Here is a 22229-nt window from a genome sequence, read left to right on the forward strand (position 1 = left end):
ACGGGGGGGGGGGGCCGCTGAGCGCCGCGGGGTCCGCCCAGCGCCGCCGCTGCACGGGCTGCGGCAGGAAAGGAGCGGCGGCTCCTCGGAGAAAGGAGGAGGAGGAAGGGGGGGGTCCCTCGGAGCGGAGCGGCCGCAGCGAGAGAGGCGGGGCGGGGTGGGCGCAGGAGGCGTGGAGGGGCCCGCGGCGCCCGCGGAGCGGCGCGGAGGGGTGCGTGCCATGCGCGGCGCGGCAGCCGGCGGGTCGCTCGCTGGCTCAGCATGCGCGGGCTGTGCCCCCGCCTGTGCCTGCTGGCCGCCGCGCTGGGGCTGTGCGGGGGCAGCAGGAACTGCCCCGACCTCATCGTGGACCGCTGCCTTTGCGCCGCCGAGCGCGCCAAGGGGCCCGGCCGCCCGGCCCTCCGCATCAAAGTGGTCTGCAGCGGCGGCGACTTGGTGGAAACTTTGCAGCCCGCCGTGCTGCCCAACCGCACCGTGTCCCTGTGAGTACGGCCCGCGGGGCAGCGCGCACCTGGCGCGGGGCGGGGGGTGCCCCGGCGGAGAGGGGTGCGGGGGAGACGCGGGGCTCGAGGGGACTTCGCGGCGCGGCCGTGCCCGCCGCTGCGGAGCGGGCAGAACCGCTCCGTGCACATCACAGATTACAGCCCTGACCCGGCTTTTAAAAAGTATGTGAGAGAGTTTGGGGTTGTTTTTTTTCTTTGTTGTTTTTTTTTCTTTTTTTTTTTTTTTTTGTTCTCAGTTTGGAAACTCCTGCTGGCGTTCGGGTCGAGCTGGGGAAGCTGGGCTTTCCCTGGTGTAGATTGCATGCTGCTGCGTGTGGTGGTTTGGGAAATGTCAGTGGTTGCAGAACTGATGGAGCACTCTGGTGCACCTTTCCACCAGCAGCGGGACGGGCTCAAACTGTCCGGGCAATAAATAAATGATATCGGTAATGCTGAACTGCTTTCTGGAGTGCTGTGTCATTAACTGCTTCTCCCTTCTCTCCTGTCTCCTCTAAATAAAGTTTGGAATTTCATGTCTCCCTTTTTAACATGAGTTTCTGTACAACCATTTGAAGCTGTCAAATGTCCAATATCATTTTGAGTTGTCAGGTAATTTAAAATGACTCATCGTTTGGTGTTCTCCTTTTTTTTCCTTTTTTTTTTTCCCCAACTAGGAAATAGCTTATGATATTTTGTTGCCTGTTGCACATAGCTGAACTTGAATAAATGGTATGTATTGTAAGTAAGGTAGTAGAACTTTCTGTAACTGTATCATCAAGTACAGCTGAAAGTAATGTCCCTGTAATGCACCCAAGCAGTAATAGCTCTGTGACATTTACCCTTTAGATCATACACATATCAACAGACCTTTTACTGTTGAATTTAGTTCTGTTGACAATTCCTGCTGTGAACATCTCCACTGTTCACTGCATTTTCTTTAAGTCAACACTTTTAGGAGTCAACTGGTAAAGATAGTAATTTATAACATCTGGGGAGCCTGTGCTTGTAAATGTACAGATGTGCTGTATATGCTCCAGTTTTAGCTATAACTGCTGAGTGACTTGATGCTGATTAGGTGTATGCTGAATATTCATTTGGGAAACTTTTGCTTATATACAAGACACAATAATTAGACTTCCTGCTACATTTTAATAGATTCTTTTAAAGTAAAATTATTAAATTACTTATCACTGTAAGTTTTGACCTAGGTGATAAATTTACTGCTACTTCTGTAGTTTATATAAATGGCAATGTAGTTAGATCTTGTACTCGCCAAAATTATAAAATCTTGGGCAGGCAGGAATTATTTTTTCCTATTGGTTAAAGATCTGTAGAAACTCACACTTGGCATGTCTGCAAAGGTTTTTCCTCTTCAATATTGATTTACAGAGTCTTATTTAGGTTTTAAGAAACTTTTACTGAGGTAAGCACCAGTCAATGAATCCAGCCGACCATAAGATCAACAGAAGTATGTATTCACTGTAGTGAAAAGAAGTTGAATTGGAAACAGAAGTGAGAAAAGATGAACAGGGGAGGTGGTGTATTTGAAGTGGTAGGTGGGAGGATTTGCTCACTTATACATATGATTTAAGGCACCAGTAGCAAACTTTATACTGTAACCCCAAACACATGCATTTCAGGCAACATTTGCTCAAAATTCATTAGAAAGGTACTGTGTTAGTTTTTTTTAAAGCTTAATCACAAATAGACGTCGACCTGAGAGCTGATTAGCTGGCCTGAGTTGATATAAAACATACAAACAATTTTTAGGTTTTTTTTATATTTCACATGGACAAATATGGTACCATATATCACCTAAACTTATCCCTTTCCGCTTACAGTCTCTCTTCTCTTTTTTTTGGTTTTGGGGTTTTTTTTGTTTGTTTGTTTTCAATATCTAAATTTAAGGCTAAATATTGAAGGTAAAAAAACAAGGTTAAAATCTATGTTAGGAACATAGTAGTTTTCATCAGCAGGAACATACAGGTGAAAATTTGGTTGAATGTGTCAAAGATTTTCCAGGAGAAACTAGTTTTGATGAATTTACACCTGGAGATTTGGCCAGCTGTGGAAAATAATGATAAAGAGCTCAAATATTAGCACTCTTATATTTGTAGTAGCATGGGAGTTGTGACAAAAGAGAATATTGTAGTAGACACTGCCTGCTTCCATTAGGTTTTATGGGCCCACAGAGAGAAAGAGAGCTATAACTTATGGAACATAACCTTTTGGATTGCTTTAACAATTAAAAAATACAGAGGTGAATAAAAGAATATGTAGTCAGATGCAGTAACACTAATGAAACAATGTAACAGTTTAGGGCATTTGAGGCAGATTACTTAATCTTTTCATATATATATTTATTATATGGGGATGCTGGTTCCCTAGTGCTGTGTTCTTTTGGAAAGCAAGATTGAAGCCAAACTCTGTTAACTGTTATGCAAAGATGAAAGAGGAATTACTTCTGGTCTGTCTCATAAGCCATTAAAAGATGAAGCTGTGGATATGTAACATTTCATTTACATGCTCAGTAATGTTACTTACCAGCAAATCTAGAAGTTATGATTTGTTAGTTTAATGTTATTTTCACCTAAGTGACCATGGACCTTGGCTGAGTTTGACAATTTAGGCTCTTTATGATATATATGTACTGAAACTGTTGCTACTAAAAATACTTCTGATGCAGTCACACGCAGTACCTAAAAAATTGTGTGAAGTTACTGAAAAAATGCTTATTCTTGACAGGTTTGGACCAATTATTTCCAGCTTATGAGGTGGGAAAGTCTGCAGAATTTATTTGAAATCATATGAATACTAGAGCTATTCAGTACTGTCTGAACACTCCCAATGATAAACAATCACACAAGAAATAAAAGCAAAATATAAACTGATAAAGCAACTATTCCGTCCTCTTTATTTTATATTAAAACCTGAAACAAACAAAAAAACCCACCTTGTTCTGGACTCTGTTTCACTGTCTTTATTTAGTCTTTTACTGCTTTGGAAACAGGAGTCATGTGCTTGATGTGGATCAAAAGGAAAAACTTAGCTGTTGCTTCACAAAGTATTTGTTAAAAGGGATTCTAGTCTTCATGGATTTGCAACATGTATTTCTGTGCTTTGTATGTTGGAACGGGGTGGAGAAAGGGCATTACTCCTGATTTTTTTTCCATGAAGAATACAGCTGTTGAATCACTAATTTATGGGATCCGCTCTCACCACTTCACTCTCGGTTGGTGTGGAAGTGTGGAACCAGCAAGGAAGAGTCATATCACGTCAGGATAATGTAGTTTTCTCATTTTAGATTTTATGGCTGAATACTTAGGAATTATTCTGCTGAATCAATGTTTTACTTTTTTTTTTTCAACAATGTGGTTGGGTTGTTAAAGTATAACTGTAGAGAATAAGATTATTTGCAATCTTCTTTCTCTTCTATGCTAACAGAAATTTTAGTTGTTAAACTTTTGACTGAGTTGCTGAAATTTGGGTTATGTGGCAAAATTTTGTTGCTGCTTTTTTCAATGTGAAAGTTCTACAGTTTGAAAACTCAGAAATCAGCAGATTAGATTCTCTACTAAGTTATTCCATGTGATCTGGACAGTATATTGTTATGTTGCTTTATATACTTATTTTTTTCCTGTCAAGTGGTGTTAAAAACTTTATACTTTTAGTCCTGGAAGTTCTCAGTTCTACACATGTTTTCATATCACTGGGCAGAATATATTTTGAAGTTATAAATGCCACCAGTTTCTGAGAGTAGCAACACTGTTTTTTCCTCCCTCCATTCAAAAGAAGGAGCAACATTTACACTGAAGGTTGATATTTTTACAAATTTTATCCACAGATACACCTATGGAAATCTGTTTTAACTGTCATCATAGAAATGAAGAAAACTTATGCTTGTGTATGGGTTATAGCAATTCAGTATCATATAGGATTCTTAATACTTTTTATATCTATGCCTTTCTTCTGCCTTGGAATTGGAGGTTGTCTCAAATTCCTCAGATTCTCAATTTCAGAGTGAGGCTACATGACTCCAGTGGTAATCCATAGCCATAATACGTGTGAAGTGGTATTGGTCTTCAAAGCACTTCACAAACATTAAGTAGTCTTCTGAAACCAGCATTGCCCCGCTTTTCTCTGTCACAAAATTACTTTTATGTCACATTCATTTATATCATGTCTACTGGAATTTATTCAAAGTTATTATATTACTGTATTTGTTTCATGTCTAGTCTTGTCTTTTACACTCCGATATTCAGTTTAGGGTATATCAATATGGTTTATTTGATATAAGCGTCTTGTTGTAAAAATAGATCACAAAAATGTTCTTTATGTTCCAAAGAGCTTGGCGCTCAGGCTAGCCAAAGCAAACAAAGCAGGACTTGAAGAAAGACCGAACAAAAAATATTATTCAGAAGTTTTATTTCCACATCTTAAAACTCACATATTTTTCTTCGTTGATATGAGACCTAACATAGCATTGCTAATTTGTAAATAACAGTGTTATTAAAGAAGGTAGGCTAATTCTTGTTATAAAGGTTTTCACAAACATTTTCACCTTGGTTAGCTTACTGTTCACTCAAAGAATAAGAAACAGGTTTCCTGCTCCATTATTTATGTGAGTATACATATTTATATGTGCTTTTTCTGAAACTCAAAAAAAAAAGGAAGAAAAAAGAACCAAAAACAGTTTGTGAAAGAAATTCGTAATACAAAGGGAACCTACATAAAATACCCCAAAGACCTGTAAGGTCTGGGAAAGACGGTTGAGGAGAGCAAAATAAAGAGAAGAGAAAGCTGCTAGAGATGAAAAGTCTTCAAATATTAGTCTAATCTTCCTTGATATTTCATGTTAATATATTCATCTAGAATGGCCATAATATACCATAACTGAAAATATTTTTCTTCGTTAAATTTAACAAGGAAATACCTGCACCTGAATTCTCTTCACTGCTTGTGAATAGCAGGAACTATTAGTATTATGACAACTTCCAAATGATTACTTTTTTGGATGAAACTGATGCATTGGCATTATTGGAAATTTTAACCCAAAAGGAGTGTGAAAAAATTCTGCTGAAGAAAACAGAACTCTCATAGCAAATAATGTGTCCAAAATAGAATAAATACTGCTTTAATAGTTACCATATACATAACTTTTTAAAGTTATACAAGTCATGCTGACATTTCTTTTTGTCTTTATTATTATTATTAAACTGTAAGTGCCATAAATTTACAACAGTGCCATATGTCCTCCTTATGCTTTTATGTCCTCAGTGTAATTTTTTGGGGGGAAAGCAGTTTTTGTAAGAGAATGGGATGAGAATATCTGAAAACAGATAAAATTATTTCACAGTACTGAACAGTTCATTAATTTGGTACTTTAATGTAGAAATCAAGTCCTTTTTTGTCACGTACTAGGGAATTTGCAGCAGTGTGATTTTACGCTTAGTTTCAGTCCAGAGGTAAAAATAAACTGGTGAGGATAGCCAGGAGGAGAATAATGCATGTGGGAAGGGAGATTTGTCGTATAAGTCCATATAATCTGATACCTATTGAGAAGTCCTACATGAAGCTGGGGTTTTATGATATGGTATAATTTGTCAGTTGACTAGCTACTGACCTTGTTTGCCCTAAACAGGAAGAGATTTAGTATGTGTTGTTGGCTTTCTTTTTTTTTTTTTCTTTTGGGTAGGTTGGCCTAATATTCATAAAGTCCATTTAATTTTACCTATCAAAAGATATGTGCAACAGAAATTTGTTTCTGAAGCGTATGTATTGTCATCTCTTGCAGTGCGGTGCTTTATATGAAGCTGCATGAGTCGATGCCCCTTGGGACCAAAGTACTATCAGTCCTTAAAACGTATTGTTATTTAAAGATTTGAAAATGTGGCTCTTTTTTTTTTTTGAAGGAATTCTGGAGCATTTTCTCAAAGCATGTATTTCTTTCTTTGTCCCCTTCTAAATATCCTGACAGCATAATAAGATATTAGGTGAGGTGAAGGGTAGGGAGTGGTGGAGTGGTGGGGAGAGAGGTGAAGGGAAAAGATCTGAGAATTTTATTAAAATGAAGCTCCAGAGATTTAATATTTTATATACGTTCTTCTTTTTCTGTATCTTCAGATGTTTAAAATCAAAACCATTATTTAAATGTTTGATGCTTTACAACAATAGGGTCGTATGGTCCCTGTGACTCTGCAACTCTATAATACAGAGCTGGTATAAATCTGAAAGCTAAAAGGCAGAGTATCTACCAAGGCAGAGCTTCTGCTTCAATAACCAGTAGGAAACATACATTCCTATATCTGCAGCTTACACTTTGTTCGTGCACATCTGAGAGTCAGAGCTTGGTGCCAGCTTGGTTTTCACTACTCAATAATATTGATATATGTTTTCAGGAATTTCTGTTTATGCCATTTGACTTAGATTTTTGAGGAAAAATTACCTATTGATTCTAAACTTCTTCCCTTTTGCGTGTTTCTGATAGAATAGCCAAACCATCACAACAATAAAAGCGTACAAAACATGAAAAGGTTGGGTATGTGCTTCTCCAATCAATTGTGATTAACTTTGATCAATCACAAGTTTACTCTCTAATTCTAGACTTCTCAAATGCAATTTGGCTAAAAATTCTTTATATTTATGATATTAACTTCTTTTTCCCATCTACTTTGGCAATTATGTAATACAGGGAACACAGTTTAGGCTTTGTTCTTATTTTTGTGGGAACATGCCATTCTTCAGCCTTCTCTTAAAATCAGTTCCAACTGTGTTTTCATGCCTGGGACTGATTTGGGAGTATTCTGAAGGTATGGCTAGTCATGAAAGCTCTGCTTTTGCAATTTCTATTATAGTCTTGCAGAGTTGTTGACAGTTTCTTTTCTGTACTTAGTTGGATATCATCTTATCTGAACAGCAGTTTGTTCTGCCAATAACACAAGCACATAGCAGTTTATGGGTATTCTGCTCATAGACCTATAAATCTTTGCAAAAACCTGAGAGTTATTCCTAGGTCATATAGAATTTGGATTTGCTGATAGCTATGCATAAGTAAGCAAATTCATTCGTACTTTTATTTTAAGCTTTTCTTTGGTGAGTGGCTGTTTTCTGAAACGGCTGTTCATCAAAACTCATTAAAAGTGTAAAGGCCTGTATTTTTAGCATATATACTGTAGGCTTCGTATAACACACGATGAAGTTTAATGGATTTTCTGTGTTGTTAAGATATCATTATGATTTTCAAGTAACCTGGTAAGTCAAGGCCTCCAAATTATGAACATTTATGATTCTCCTTGTTTATTGAAGAATTACTGTGATTTCTTCATTCTAGTAGCAATCTGGATGGTATCTTTTCATAAAACCTTTCTCTTTATGTTATGGGATAGCCAGTCCCAGAAAGCATGTTTTATAGACAAAATTATTAATCGAGATGGTAACAGTTTTACGTGTACTGTGACTTGAAAAAAGAACAAATTGCATCGTAGAATGGAAAATAACGTTAAAACTGGTAAGTACCAAATCAAGCCTGGAAAATTTGAAGAAAAACATAATGGAAGAATTAAACACAATATTATGGTATATTAGTAGTCCCCTGGCAACATTTATTTTTATATTTGCATTACAAATGAATGTGCATGGTATCAATTTCTTTGAGAGCAGAGGAGTGGAAGAAGATCATAATCTGCTTGTGAGCAACTTTATTAACAGACTACATTTTGTAGAATTTTGACAGAAAGTATGCTGAAATGTTAGGAAAGGTTCCTCTAATTGAATGTGCTAACAATCTGGCAAAACAGGAAACCTACAGAGAGAGGGAGAAGAAAAACAAAAGTTGCTACAAATTTTGAGGAATCAAATTTACCAGCACTCCTAAGTAACTGGATTTTTATACATTAACATGTGTCCTATCAGGAAAACTTTGCACTACTAAGAAAAATGCTTAGTTCTTTGTCTTCCATGGAGCATCCTTTGAGCTTTATTATGCCCATCTGCTGTTATTCCCAGAAACTTTCAATTCTGCACTTTCCTTTTTATTATTATTAATATTATTACTGTTGTTTTTATTATTATTATTATATTGTTACTTCTGCCTGTTTTTTCTTCTCATCTGCATCTTAGTTTTGTTCACTGCTTACATGTATTGCACGCTGCTAATGCATTTCTAAAAAAATAAAAAACCTGCCTCCCTCCTCCTCAACTCTGCTTTTGGTCCTCTGGTATGCTCTACTTCTCTGCCAGCCTCTGCACTTTCACTGCTGTGTGCTGCAGACTCTGCTTTCAGCTCACGGCCTCCACCACTTCTTTAGTCTTGCATGACTTTCCAGTTCCTTCTATTTTCTAAAACCCTCCATTACATCTTCCCTCATCACCTTTGATCCTTGACTCATTTTATCCTTCTTGTCTGAACTTGCTGAGTGGAACTGAAATAAGTGAGGGCATGGGTCCTTAGAGAGATCTGAATTAAGTCCTGGAGTTCAGCGGTGCCTGGAATTGGGGCCAGGCAGATGGAGTTGATCCTATTACACAACTTAGAAATAAGAAAAATCTTTTGAATCTCTAGCTCTGCCTCCTTAGAGTTTGTCATTAAAACTGCAGCCAGTGGAGTAGAGAGGTCTGAATGTGGTTGTGTCAGGCAGTAATTTTACATTGACCCACCAGATATGTTGCTGATGATCAGAGGGAACAGACACAATGATCAGAGTTGTTTTCCATCCCTGTTGTTTAGAAGGAAAGAGGAAAAGTTTAATTTCCAGTTTTCTCTACACCTTTGTGGCCACATTCAAACAACATTACAACTGTTCTTCCAAAACTGTGAAATGTGTATAACACAAATAATTATAGTGATAAAGAGGAAATCTTAATGTGTGCTATTATTTTCCATGCAGTTCTTGAGCCAGAAAAGTAAAGTTTTCAATATGTAAGAAAATCTAAGCTTAAGAGACTGTCTTAATTTCTCCTGTGACATTAGCTAGTATTATTTACATTGTAAGTTTATTATATAGCTCTATTTTAAATTAGTTCAGATTAGTGAACTGTTCTCAGCTATGGCTGTAGCAGTTGACAAATCTCTGCTAATTTTGTAAAAGACACAATTTTCCATCCGTACTACATATGCAATGCAGGAAAGGAAACACAGTCAAAATAAATGGAAACCTTCTTTCCATTGGAAGAAAATGGTGTGTTAGTCCCTCTTTAATGAATGTCATCATTATTGGGCTTTTGTATTGGGCATGTATTTGTGGGTTGTGTTGTACCACCGTTTTCATCATTAGACTTTTGTTTTACTATGATCGCTGAGAATCATACATCATCTCACCTATAGCAAGGTAATTATCTGGAGAGGCAGAATAGCAAAATTTGGTCACATTATGCTTCGGTAACTCTTCAAAGTGTGCTACCACGATTTTTAAGGGAATTTGAATTACATGGTGCTTAGAAACTGGAGTAAAGCTGTGGGAGTTACGACACCAGGTATTCAGATAGCTGTTAAACTGCTGGTGCATGTGAGAATAATATCTGTAGTTTGTTTCTTTACAGGGAGTTTTTCCCTCTATTTTTTGTATACAATAGCTAAACAAAGTTAATCTCCTCTTTCCCTTGGTTATATCCTGTAAGAGCCTTGTGGAGGGAAGTTCCATACTTTTTTCCTTGAATGCTGGGAGGCTCGTAAGAATATTAAGTACATCCAGTGTGAGCAGTATGCCATCTTTAAGGTTGTGGGATTTTTTTTTTTAATGTGAATCATGCTTTCCTTTCCTTTCTTTAGCAACCGTGCTGATAGGGTTATATTAAATTCTTAGGATTTGAGAACTCATTTTTTGTGGACCCCAAGTAGACCTGAGAAAGAGCTGAAGAGGACAACTTTTGAGATATGAACATCCGGAAGTGGCTTGATGCCAATCATAGATGTTTGGTATTTATCTATTTGTATGATTTAACATGTATTAAGTGAATGCCATCTGCTGTTCATGTTAAATTAAGAGTTACCTGGCAAATTCTTGCTAGTTCTCATGGAACTGTAGCAGGTATTCTAGTTCTCATGTCTGTTTCTTCTTCTATTTAAACTAATGAGATTTTCAGAAGAGAAAGTAAATTTTCTAACACTTTTACCTTTCCTTCTATTTACTTAATTAATACTAATATTTACTATAATAAAAGGATGAATAAGGAAATTTCTGAGACTTAAAATGTGGAGAAAACATATTAATGGTAATTTATTGTTGTACTATTCGTAATTTTCTCCACTTTCTGCACAATTACATGTTATGAATAACACTGTAAGGAGTCAGCAATATAGATTGATGAAGCAAAAAATAACCATAAGAGCTAAATAAATGTAATAAATTATAATCATCTGCATTTAGAGCAAATGAAGTTACTGCTGTAAAGTACTTCATGCTTATTGATTATCATTATAAATCTATTTCTAATAAACTATTACTTTTGAAAATATTCTCATTATTTTGTGCCTGTATTTAATAACTAGTCCATTAGCAAATTGGTTCATAAAATGATCTTCATAACAATTTTACACACTTAAACAGTAACTTGCTGACTAGGACGACATCTCTTTTTTTGATAAATAATACATCAGTATTGCTAATTGAACAAAATTACTTCAAATGAAAATATCCTCCATATTTTTTCATATATTGTTAATAAAATTGAAGGAGTTGGTTGGCTGAATCTCCCTGTACTAAAATCCTGTTGAGTTTTTGTTTTCTATAGATACATTTGAAGAAATCAGGTCAACTGTTTGGTATTGTTATTATGACTATTTTACAAATTGAATACTTGGTTACCAAGCTATTTGGTAATGAAGAGGGATTAGATGCCAAGCCTGAGTTTGGAAAAGATTAGAGCAAATAATTTTTTAATGGTAGCTTTCCAGAGTACTTCTTTAGCTGAAACAGAGTGATTGTTTTAAACAAATAAAATCCCTCAAGTAATCATTTATTCAGCAGCACTGAAGTCAAGTTGGTTTGGTTTTTTTTCTGTGAAAGTTTCTGTCAAAATGGTGGTATTGAATTATATGTTGAACCACTCATTCCATATGATTAGTTAGTCTATAAGCCTTTTTGGTTGGCTGGTGTTTCCTTTTTAAAATTGGAATAGCTATTAAAGCTTTGGAAGAAGCTTTATTCTGAAGAACTGGGGCAGCTGGGTTTCCCGTCTGTTTTTACTTGCTGCTTTGCTGCTTTGTATGAATTTTCAGATACTAATATTGTTTTGGAATAAGTAAAGATATGATAAATGGACTTTATAAATGTTTACATAGCTTCTCATTTTCTGCAGTCAGGACTGTCAATAAAAATACACGTGGCTGTCCTGGACTGGGCCAAACAGCCATGATGTATCCCAGTATCATGTCTCCAGATTAAAAGTTATTAAAGCAGGTGCCTAGGGTAGAGTAACAGTGTGATATTTCCCACAAGGATCTTCTAGTCTCCATTGCAGCTCAGTTGTAGTTCCTGTGCATTCAGTTTACCAAAATGGTATGATTTTCCACAGCCTGATCCAGCCCCCCTCCAGATCCCATGCCAGTTCCTTGCATTTGGAGCATCCCATGGCAAGAAGTACCACAGCTCAACTGTGTGCTGGCAAGGAACCATCCCCCTTTTGTTTATTTCTGAGATCCAGTCAGTCAGAGCTGACATGGTTATTGAACTTGGGAGAATGGACCAGGTTCTGTCTTCAATGGGGGAACTCATTCTCTGCTTTTCTCTTATCATTAGTCACTGTCAGTGAGCTGAAAGGTAAGGGAGTGATGTCAAGAAGTAAAATTAATTTATACTATTAATAGTATTCTTTTCTCTGTTTTCAACATTGTGTTTAACTTTGTGAAAAGAGAATAGTGATAAAGCTTTTTATAAATAACAAAAATCATTACATTTAGTTCAATCCATGGGAAAATGCTTTGGTCTTCTAGGAAAAATAAAAGAAGCTCTACTCCTGCTTTTAACATTTTAGATTAATGAAAAACGAATAAAAGTTTGAAGTCAGCTTTCTCATTGGTTGGCCTAGTTTTCTTGTGGCAGATTGATAGATTTTCCTGCTTCCCTCTGTATTCCTGAACAATAAGAGTATCTTCAATTTTCCCTGTGTGTTGAGGCCAATATTTTGTGCTTCATTTTGTTGTTGGCACTGTGGATAGTAGAGAGGGAGAGGGTCTGACCAAGAAAAAAATGTGTTAAATTGCAATAACAGCATACCAGTGAAAAAAGGTTTTGGAGGAGGTAAATGGCTTTAAAAGATACAGAGTGCTGATCACTGGTCCTTTTAAATTTTTTTCCAGCTGTTAACAATAGTTTTGATTGGTTTTGGAGGCTGGCAGTATATTTGTTCAGGAAGACTGCAGCATGGCTCTGCTGATTGGTACCACTTTGTTCAGGTTAAGCTTCACTTTTGTCTTTCGTTGTATTCTGTAGTTACAACATGCTGATGGAACCTGAGTAGATTTTGATATTTACTGGATATGGGTCACCACTCTTCATCTGAGACAGGAAGAAAATCAGTAAAAGAAACTAGAAGTGGAAAAATTCACGTTTTGAGCCTTAATTTTTTGCTTGTGGGGGAAACAAAGGTAAAAACATTGACAACATTATTTTTAACTGGATTGCACTTTTTAGCCAATCTGGAATTCTCTCTGTAATACTCCCTCCTTAATATAGTCTCTCCCCATTATATTCTGTGGGATCAGCATAAGGCTGGTCCTCTCTGAATATGTGGCCATAAAACCTGTGATTCATCCCTGTCTCTGGGCTTAGGGCGGGCTGCTGTGCTTTCACCTTTTATTTGTTACTTTGTTCTGCACCATTTTCCTGATTTTTGAGCCCTACTGCTGACTGCCATACTGTTTCTTTTCAATGTGCTTTTTTCGGGAAAGGATGTTTGGAAATTTTATTTTTTTTTTTAACCTTTAAATTATGGGAGCCACCTTCCAGGAACTGGGCAGTGGGAGAGTCCTCTTCTTGAGCCTTTAGTAGAAAAGCCTTTGCTAATTTTGACCATTGAGGGTGCGTAATGTCTGCTAGATTAACCCTGACAGAGAGAGACTCAGACCCTATCAAGTGCATTGATGCTTTTTACAGTAGGGCAAAATGCTTAAAATTCAGATAATTTCCTCCCTGTGTGCATGGTTTGAGGATTTACAGACCACACAGAGGAGATCCTGCCCAGTCATCAGACATAGATCTGTTCTGCCAGGTACTTTATACAGTCTGGAGAAATGTGTCTGTTACCGACAGTAAGTCAGAGTTGAAGGCTATCCTGCAGCAGTGGAGGATACTATGGGATCCTGATGGGTTCCCCAGCCCTGAGTGAGGATGTGGTTATAGGGAAGTGTCAGCTTACTTTGAGCTTGCAAGTGTTATGTTAAAATAGTATTTTTTGGTCTGTTTTTGCATAGTATTGTAATAGAAGTTATTCTGAAGAGGCATATAGATCACTGAACAAGTAATATTTTATTAAGGTTTATTTGCCAGTGTTTAAAAGAATAATGAGTAGGGGTGGGGGTGAAAATATGACTTGATGTCTTTTCCTCCTCTGCTTTTCTGTGATTTTTTGTAAGTTTAACTGATTAAGAAGAAGATTCCTATAAAATCAGGATTGAATTCAGCATCAATAAATGCTAAGTGAAAAAGGATGTGTGGAACATCTTAACTTACGTTTGATTGACTCTGAACGAGGCACTCTGGAGGTATGATATACCCTGTGAAAATGAAAACTCAGCAGTAGCCAATATGTGTAACAGAATGAAACATCTTGTTCCGACTGTGTAAACTCACAGTGGTGCACCTGCATCTTGGACACTGATTCTGACACAGTTCTGATTTTTCCTTGTCAAAAAGGGCATAACAGGACAAGGAAAGGTATAGAAATCTACAGAGTTGTGGGAAAGCTTGTGTGTGAGGAATCATGAATAGCTGAGGGGCTTTTATCCTGAAAACCTCTAAAGTGTGTTAAAAGTAAATGGGGAATTTTATTCATAATTTTCCATATTATAGCACTGAGGAGGCAAGAAATTATTGGATTGGAATTTCATAAGAAATAAAAAGTAGGCTAGCTGCAGAGCTTCTTACTGTAGTTTTTGTATTCATGTATCTTCTCTTGACCACTATCAAAGACAAGTGAGCTTAAAGGATTCCAATCTGACCTGCTCCTGATGACTTCTTGCTATTCAGTATATTTATTCGCGATCCAGATGGAAAACACAAAGTTCTCAGAAGACAGTCGGGTGAAATGATTACAGCCTGGGGCAGCTCTGTAGAGTAACACGGATCACTTGGTGAGCTGGACTCGATAGGTCAGCATTCATTTTAACATGGCCAAGAATGTTGTCATATATCCAGAATAAAGAAAGTAGTTTGCACTTGCACGTTCCAGAAAACAGTTCCAAAATTGTGTCACTGAAAAGCAGTTAATTATAATGGTGCATAATCAGTTAAACATCTGTTCCTGGTGTGATATTACTAAAAGTGCAGTGATAATATCATCTTGGATCCAAGAGCAGGGAATAAAAAGCAGAATTAAGGAATGTTACTCGTTTGCTACTACTGAGAAATAAAATTACTAGAAAAAAGATGTTATAAGTATATTTTATAGTTTCAAGCATGATTTAAGAACTACAGAATCTGTGCTGTATTTTTGAATGTGTTCTCATAGATCCCTTTTAGTTGTTTGAGGTTAAGAGGTTATTTGATCATGTCCCAGAGGTAGGTACACAGAAGAAAGATGTCTGATGTCAAAGATATTTTAATTTGGGAAAATAATGAGATACAGTAATTGAGAGCTCAAATCAAATGCATTCAGAATAAGAATGTCAGTGAAAATCTAAGTGGGAGTAATTAACCTGTGGAAGACATAGGAACTGTAATGGATACTTCCTACTTTCTTAAATTAAAACCGAACACTGTAAAAGTTCAACAGGTTAGTGGCTTGACATGGTTATTACTCAGAGGGGTTCTTAGCTTGATGCAGTGGTCACATTGGTCTCTTCTAGGCATTAAAATAAATGAACTGGTGAAAAGCTACTACTAGTATGTACTTATGTATATGTACTTATATGGATAGTACCAAAACCATAATTTAAGTGGTTTTGGGTATGGACATAGAATATTAAGAGGATCTATGCAATGTTTCTTTCTGTAGAGGAGAAGCTGCCAATCTGGTAAAACACTTGTAAACATGTGACTCATTGTTTTTAATACAGAAGTAGAATCCTGCTAGTATCAAAATAGTGTTGTTGTCTGTACAGTAGTACACTGTGTATTTGGAAATACTCAACACTGGATAGTTTCCAAGTGTCTTTTGGCTTGACAGTGGCAAACATGTTCACCAGGTGTACTTCATCTGTGAATAGTTCTGCTTTGAATTCTGCCAAATACTCTGACTCTAATTTAACTCTTGAGATGTCAAACCCAGTCATTTTAATGCTGTTTGTTTATTATTTGATGGTACCCAACTAATTCGGTTTCTCCATCAAATTTAATCCTTGCCACTTTACCTAAAACAATTGACAGTCCTTGCCAATTTACCTAAAACAAAAAAGTATTAGCATAAGAAATCGCAGTTTAAAAATAATTGAACTGTGTCTACCTTCTTCTGTAATTAACTGTATTTCTATTTTCCCTGTCTGTTGCTGACAGTAGAACTTTTATTGAGTGGTGGGTGTTGGTAAAGGGGATGCTACTAAAGCCCGGTATAGCTCTTAAGTCAGTGTATAGCAGCTTTATTGCAGAGATGAAAGTCACAAAGACCTTTGTGATTTGAATGTTACCATCCTTTGATCTTTAAGTTACTCATTAAGTTTAATGTTTTAATACCTACTGTTTTTAAGGTCTTCTTCTGTACCCTGTATTTTAAATAAAAAAAAAAAGTTATTTCTGTAATTTGGCACTGTGTCTTTCCTCTACTAGGAAATGTGACCTTTTAGCCATTTTAAAAAGATTTCCTCTTGGACTTTCTTAGTACTATTAAAAATAATTTATGCAACAATGAAAGCAGTTTGTTATAATTTATAAACACAGGCTGAACCAGTTAGATGTCTGCTCTTTTCACATCACTTTCAGTCAGGTTTGCAACTAGTTGGAGAACCTACAGCTACATCTTGTGTGTGTGAAATTAGTGTTTTTTACTTACTGAGATGACAACTGTTGGAAAGACCATATTAATCACACTGAGGATTCACTGGTAAATTCTCATGTAATCTAGGATTGCTTTTGTATTATGGATGGATGATCTCTTGTATAACAGGTATGAATATATACATTATATTATACCAAAAGTGTAATGCCACAGGAGTAATCCAAGGTATTAGAGGAAAGGAGATACCTTCATGCTGACAGTTCTTTAATCATGAATGTTTTCTAGACAATTAAATTACGGTTGCTTCAATTTGGAAAGTAAAGATGTAGGGGGGGTTCCACAGTGCAACTGGCTTTCAGCTTTCTGCTGTGTAAAACCACTACTAATAATTTGGAATTAAATTGAGATACAATGCATATGCTGGGAGAGAAGTTATGTTTAAAACTTAAAAATAAAAAGCCCACAAAACACTTAAAATGCTTGAAACCAGCAAGCTTTTTCCTCCTCGGTAACTTAAAACTGGCTTTCCTAGACAATGTGCAAACCATTATAAAAGTATTCAAGAGCAAAGTCCTTTGCCAGAATTCAGTAGCAGGATCTTGAAATGTTTTTATGGCATCCATGCTGCAGGCATTAAAGAAAACTGCTGTTCCCTTCCTCTGTTCAGAGCTCTTCACTTCATCTGTAGTGTCTCCAGATGCTATCCTGATATTCTGGTTTTGGTAAAAATTATTGCTGCCCATTTCTGCAAACAGGTACCATTTTCACAGAAAAAGCCTTTCTAAGTCACATCAGTTTAATGGCACCATTAACGAGGTCTGTATGGAAAGGGTTTATGGTACAGCATGTATGATCAAAGATCGCAAGACTTACTTAATACACTGTGTATTTACACAGCATTTTGATGGAGTATGTATCAAAATGTTATTGTCAATAAATCTTGACAACAGCCAAGCTGAGAAAATACAAACTGACAATAGTAGCTGGCACATGAGTAGCAAAAGTTATACTCTGGAGATTTCTAAAAAAATAAAAGGATATTGAATGACTTAAAACAAGCTTTTTCTGAATTTAATTCTTCCCGGGACACATAAATTGTATATTTAGGCACTTATATTATGAGCCTTGTGAGAGTGATAGCTGCAGTTTTTGGGACGTTTGTCAAGAACAGAGAGTGCACAACATGTTCTGTGATCTTTCAAGGTGACTAAGTTCTTATTTTACTTTAATGAATATAGAAAGGGGAAACTTGCTCATACCAGTCTGACAGAAATACATCAATAGATCCTTTAGTGGAGGATAATAGCATAGTAATTGATTCATTTTAATCATGTTTGTGAGAGAGGTAAATTCCCATTTTCTATAGTGAGAAATCAGCTCTATGTAATTGGTTCAGCATTCAAAGTCAAGATCCATTTTTTAAAAGAATGTTCATTACTTTGCTATTTTTAAAAATACTCAAAATACAAATTTTAAGTTAACTTAAGAAATGTTTTGTGTAGTCTGTGACAAAAATGTGATACTACAGTATTCACTTTCTGGTATGCGTACCCTAGACAATGTGCATGTTGACCTAATTTTAGCATTTACCAGAGTCTGTAGTCTTGTTTACAGCTAAATTTATACTTCTGTCTGTAATATTTGTTGTTCTGAGAGTGTAGTTGAAAACAAGTTCACGTTTTGTTTTTTAATGATACAAGTGATTTGTGGAATCGAAGTTCATGTTGTATTTTGGTAGCTAACTCTATCATTTTTGTGTTGGTAAGATATATGTTGATGTTCATAAATGACATTCAATATTTAGGAACAGTTAAAAGCCCCCACAAAGCAAAGCACCTTACTGAGTCAGACTGTTGGTCCTCTAGACAAATATTATATCTCTGAATTCTGTCATTTGAAAAGTGTGAATTTTGGTTGCAGGATTATTATTTTTGAGATGATAGAAAAAAATGAGAGGGAGCAGTGGTGATGCATAGCTTGTAGGAAAGCAGTAAACTGCTAAATATCGTACAGATTCAGGTGACCATTGTCAATACAGTGAAACACCATCCTTCAAATAAACAATGGATACCTCTTTAGTTGCAGAGGTAAGGCTCAGTGATTCATGTGCACCTCCTGTCAGTCCTACTGCATTTTTACATCCATCTACTATGTTATTGCCCTTTTCTCCCATTGCAGTAATACAAAGAAGAATAATTGTGCTGGATTTCTTGCACATGCTGTATGGGAAATGACCAAAGAATTTATTCTTTTTTATGCATAAGAAGTCACAGATAATGTGCTAAAATGGCAATAGCTCCTCATGATAAACAAAAGCATCACTGCATTGCTTTTCCAGGCCTTGCAAATGACTTGTTTGTAGGGCTTGTGGCAGAGATGTGAGACAGAGGGTTTGGGGGGAGATCTGTTGCCATAGGTTTTCAGTGTTTCGAACAAGTTACAGAAGCTCAGTAATCTGTAAATAAATTAGTTGAGCATCTCCTGTGCTTTTTGGCTTTACTTTCATCTGACATCCCCTGGAATGGGGATGATGGTGACCAGAAGGAAGTATTTCCCTCATCATGATGTAAAATATGTAAGCTGCTGTGATGACACTTGAGGACAAGGATGTACAGTGCCTTAATTTGCCTGGAAATTTTGTCTGAGGTAAAGCTGTCTGTTCAGCTGGGATTTCCAGGTACCTGTCAGCCAGCAGGAGGGCAGATGGTAAGCAGGTGCCTGGCAGCCCAGGGCATTTGTGCAGGGCTCCAACACAGGCAAGGCTGTGGATCCATGGGGCAAAGGAGCTGAAGATAAGGACTGAGTGTCCATTCTAGAGAGGCTTCGTTTGTGACTCTGGAGTATTAAATGCTGCTGTAGAACTCCATTTTACATACTCTGGGGATGAGGGGGAATTTGTGCTTGTATTTTATTTCAGACTAACTCTAATCTGGTCTCGCAGACTGAATGCTCCTCTCCTTCTGAAAGGCATTAGATGCATTCCTGGAGCAGTGCTTGCACTTGATTTCACCCACAAGAAATCCCATCAGCATGCTTGGAGGCAGCGTTGTGCCACAAACCAAAGCACAGAAGTGGGAACGAGCAGGATTCCATTCAAAGCACGCTCATGTCCTGAACTCAGTAAGACACCAGCACGGGGACACCATGGTGATTGTTGAAAGACCAAAAGTGGTGGTGGAAATTTTGATAGAAATCAAACGTAATGAATTTTCAAAAAACAATTATCAGACAAACAAAAAAGTACCCCCACCAAATTCCCCCCCTAACTGTATGGAAGTGATGACATGGGGAGGTCTGGGTTAAACCACTTCTTATTTCTGATACGTCTTCTATAGTAAAAAGACCTTTGAATTTTCTTTGGGAGCAAAGAGAGTAGGCAGATCTTCAAAGCTTTGGCCAGCTTGCAGCCCTGTTACACTTACTTCAAAATTACTTGACGTGGTTTTGTATATTAGTTCAGAAATTCAGTGGGATTCTATGTTACCTACACTCCTCGGTGTTCTTGTTTATTGGGTCTGGCTGAGATTGAGTTCGTTTTCCCACAGCAGCCCTCGCAGTGCTGTGCTTTGCATTGGTAGCTACAAGGTATTGATAACACACTGGACAGCGCTGGCACAGCGTCAACATTGTCTCTCAACATTCCCTCCATTGGTAGACTGAGGGTGGACAAGATCCTGGGAAGGGACACAAGTAGGCCAGCTGACCCAAACTGACCAAAGGGATATTCCATACCGTATAACATCAGCTCAGATAAAAAACCTAAGGCAAGGAGGAGGAAGGGGGACATTTGTTGTTTACAGTGTTTGCCTTCCAGAACAAGTGCTGTGCATGCTGAAGCCCTGCTTCCTTGGAAGGTACTGAATATCACTTGCTGACGGGAAGTAGAGAATGAACCTTTTTTTTTCCTCTTTGCTTGTGCGCACGCAGGCTTGCTCTTTTGCTTTAGTGAACTGCCTTATTTCAAGCTACCAGTCATTTTTCATCTTATTTTTGCTCCCCTGTCCAGCTGAGTTGGTTAGTGATAGAGTGGCTTGGTGGGCACCTGGCATCCAGCCAAGGTCAATCCACCGTGTCTTGGAAGCCCGTGTAGTATTTTTGTCCATGGCTGGTTTATGCTATGGCACGACAGAGCTCATGAAGGTGAATTAATTATACACCTTGCAGTGCCTGGGATGAAATGATTTTGTATGTATTGGGATCATTTGTGAAATACTCACTGGAAGTTTTATTAAATATAATATGAAGTAGGGACACTGAGGTGCATTCAGAAGCATTTAAAAAAATCAGCTAACCTATGTTGATTTGCCAGTATAATGGATAATGCATTTTGAAATTATTAAGGTATTTAAAAAGGGAGGAACTCATTCAGTTTTCAAATTACTTTGCTTTGTGTCTTGCAATATTATTATTTCCTACTACTTCAGCTGATGACCAGAACATAAATTAAAAAGCTGTGTGGGTAAAAAGGAAGAGCAAAACAAGACACAGGTTCTTCACAGCTGTTATGTAAGACTTTTGAAAATCTTCTGACTTTGATACTTAATAGATTCTTAGGAGACATTATTCATACTATCTTGATTTATTACTGTGACTTTTAATTTTAACACGTTATATCGGATAGATGATACATGAAGCTCTTGAACTGACAAATACAGGTTAAAAATCCTTCTATTTAACAAAAGGAATTATTGTAAGCAAATTATGTCATCAGATAACTCAAGTCTTATACTACGCCAAGTCAGAATTCAGAGGGTTAGGTTTGTCCTTGTTTGATTAAGCCATGGGGACATGTGGCTCAGACTTGAGTTTCAAAAGTGAACTGTTGCCTTTCAGCCAGCCCTGTGAGGCACCTTTGACTTAGGCCCTTTTTGCTTTAGGGTTGAATGTTCTAAATGGATAACCTTTAAATAAATTTTTATGTTGTTAAAGTGGCTTTTCTTACAAAGTTTCATTAGCCCAGAAGGGGAGCTGATGTATTTGTTTCTAAAAGAATTGTATTTCATAGAAGATGGTAGGAAAGTACCTTTTATTAATTATTATTAATTTTCCCTCATGTTTTCTTCTTTTCTGCTGGAATGGTTTTATTTGTAGCTTATCTAATACTTCTGGATGGTTTTCTAGCTGTAGCTGGCACCACCCACTGTAAGTCTGGCCTACTACCTACAACAAGGTAATGCTGAAAGTAAACAAGGCAACCACGGGAGTGCTTAGTAGTTGTACATTAGAATATGTATAGCACTTAAGAAAAATATTTGTGCACTGCTGCCTTTTGTGCAGTTCTTATCCAGTTCATATGCTTCCTGGCTAGTCATTCTCACCTTCTGAAGAATTTGGGATCACATCCCATTTTGTTAAGGTTTTGAGTCCTCCTTGGTCAGCTTTGATGTCCATTCCTGCCTGTCTTAATCCAAACTGGATCCTTCTCTGTGGCCACTCTCTGCATTCAAGTGTTGATCTGGCAGTAGAGGTTTTGATGAGAAAATAAGCATAAGGGGAGTAACAGTGATGTCTTCAGATGGTGAATTATGAATTAAAAATAACAGGTGTAGTCCCCAATGTCACTTAAGGATAAGAATGTGATGGATGTGAACAAATATGCTCTGATGATTCAACTGGTTTTGCATGAAAACTTGTCATTATTGTTTATTTATAAAGTACCAT

General features: G+C 37.2%; 1 protein-coding gene across 1 annotated transcript in view; it reads left to right on the forward strand.

Annotated features, from left to right (window-relative positions):
* Positions 1-261: 261 nt before the first annotated feature.
* Positions 262-22229, forward strand: part of ADGRA1 (adhesion G protein-coupled receptor A1) — a 267959-nt gene continuing 245991 nt past the window's right edge. Inside the window, exon 1 of the mRNA XM_027672274.1 lies at positions 262-482. Coding sequence (XP_027528075.1) covers positions 262-482 — 221 coding nt within the window. The remainder of the gene's footprint in view (positions 483-22229) is intronic.

The sequence above is a fragment of the Neopelma chrysocephalum genome, unplaced genomic scaffold (genome assembly GCF_003984885.1).
Source record: "Neopelma chrysocephalum unplaced genomic scaffold, ASM398488v2 Primary Assembly neopelma1_97390, whole genome shotgun sequence".
NCBI classification, from domain to species: domain Eukaryota; kingdom Metazoa; phylum Chordata; class Aves; order Passeriformes; family Pipridae; genus Neopelma; species Neopelma chrysocephalum.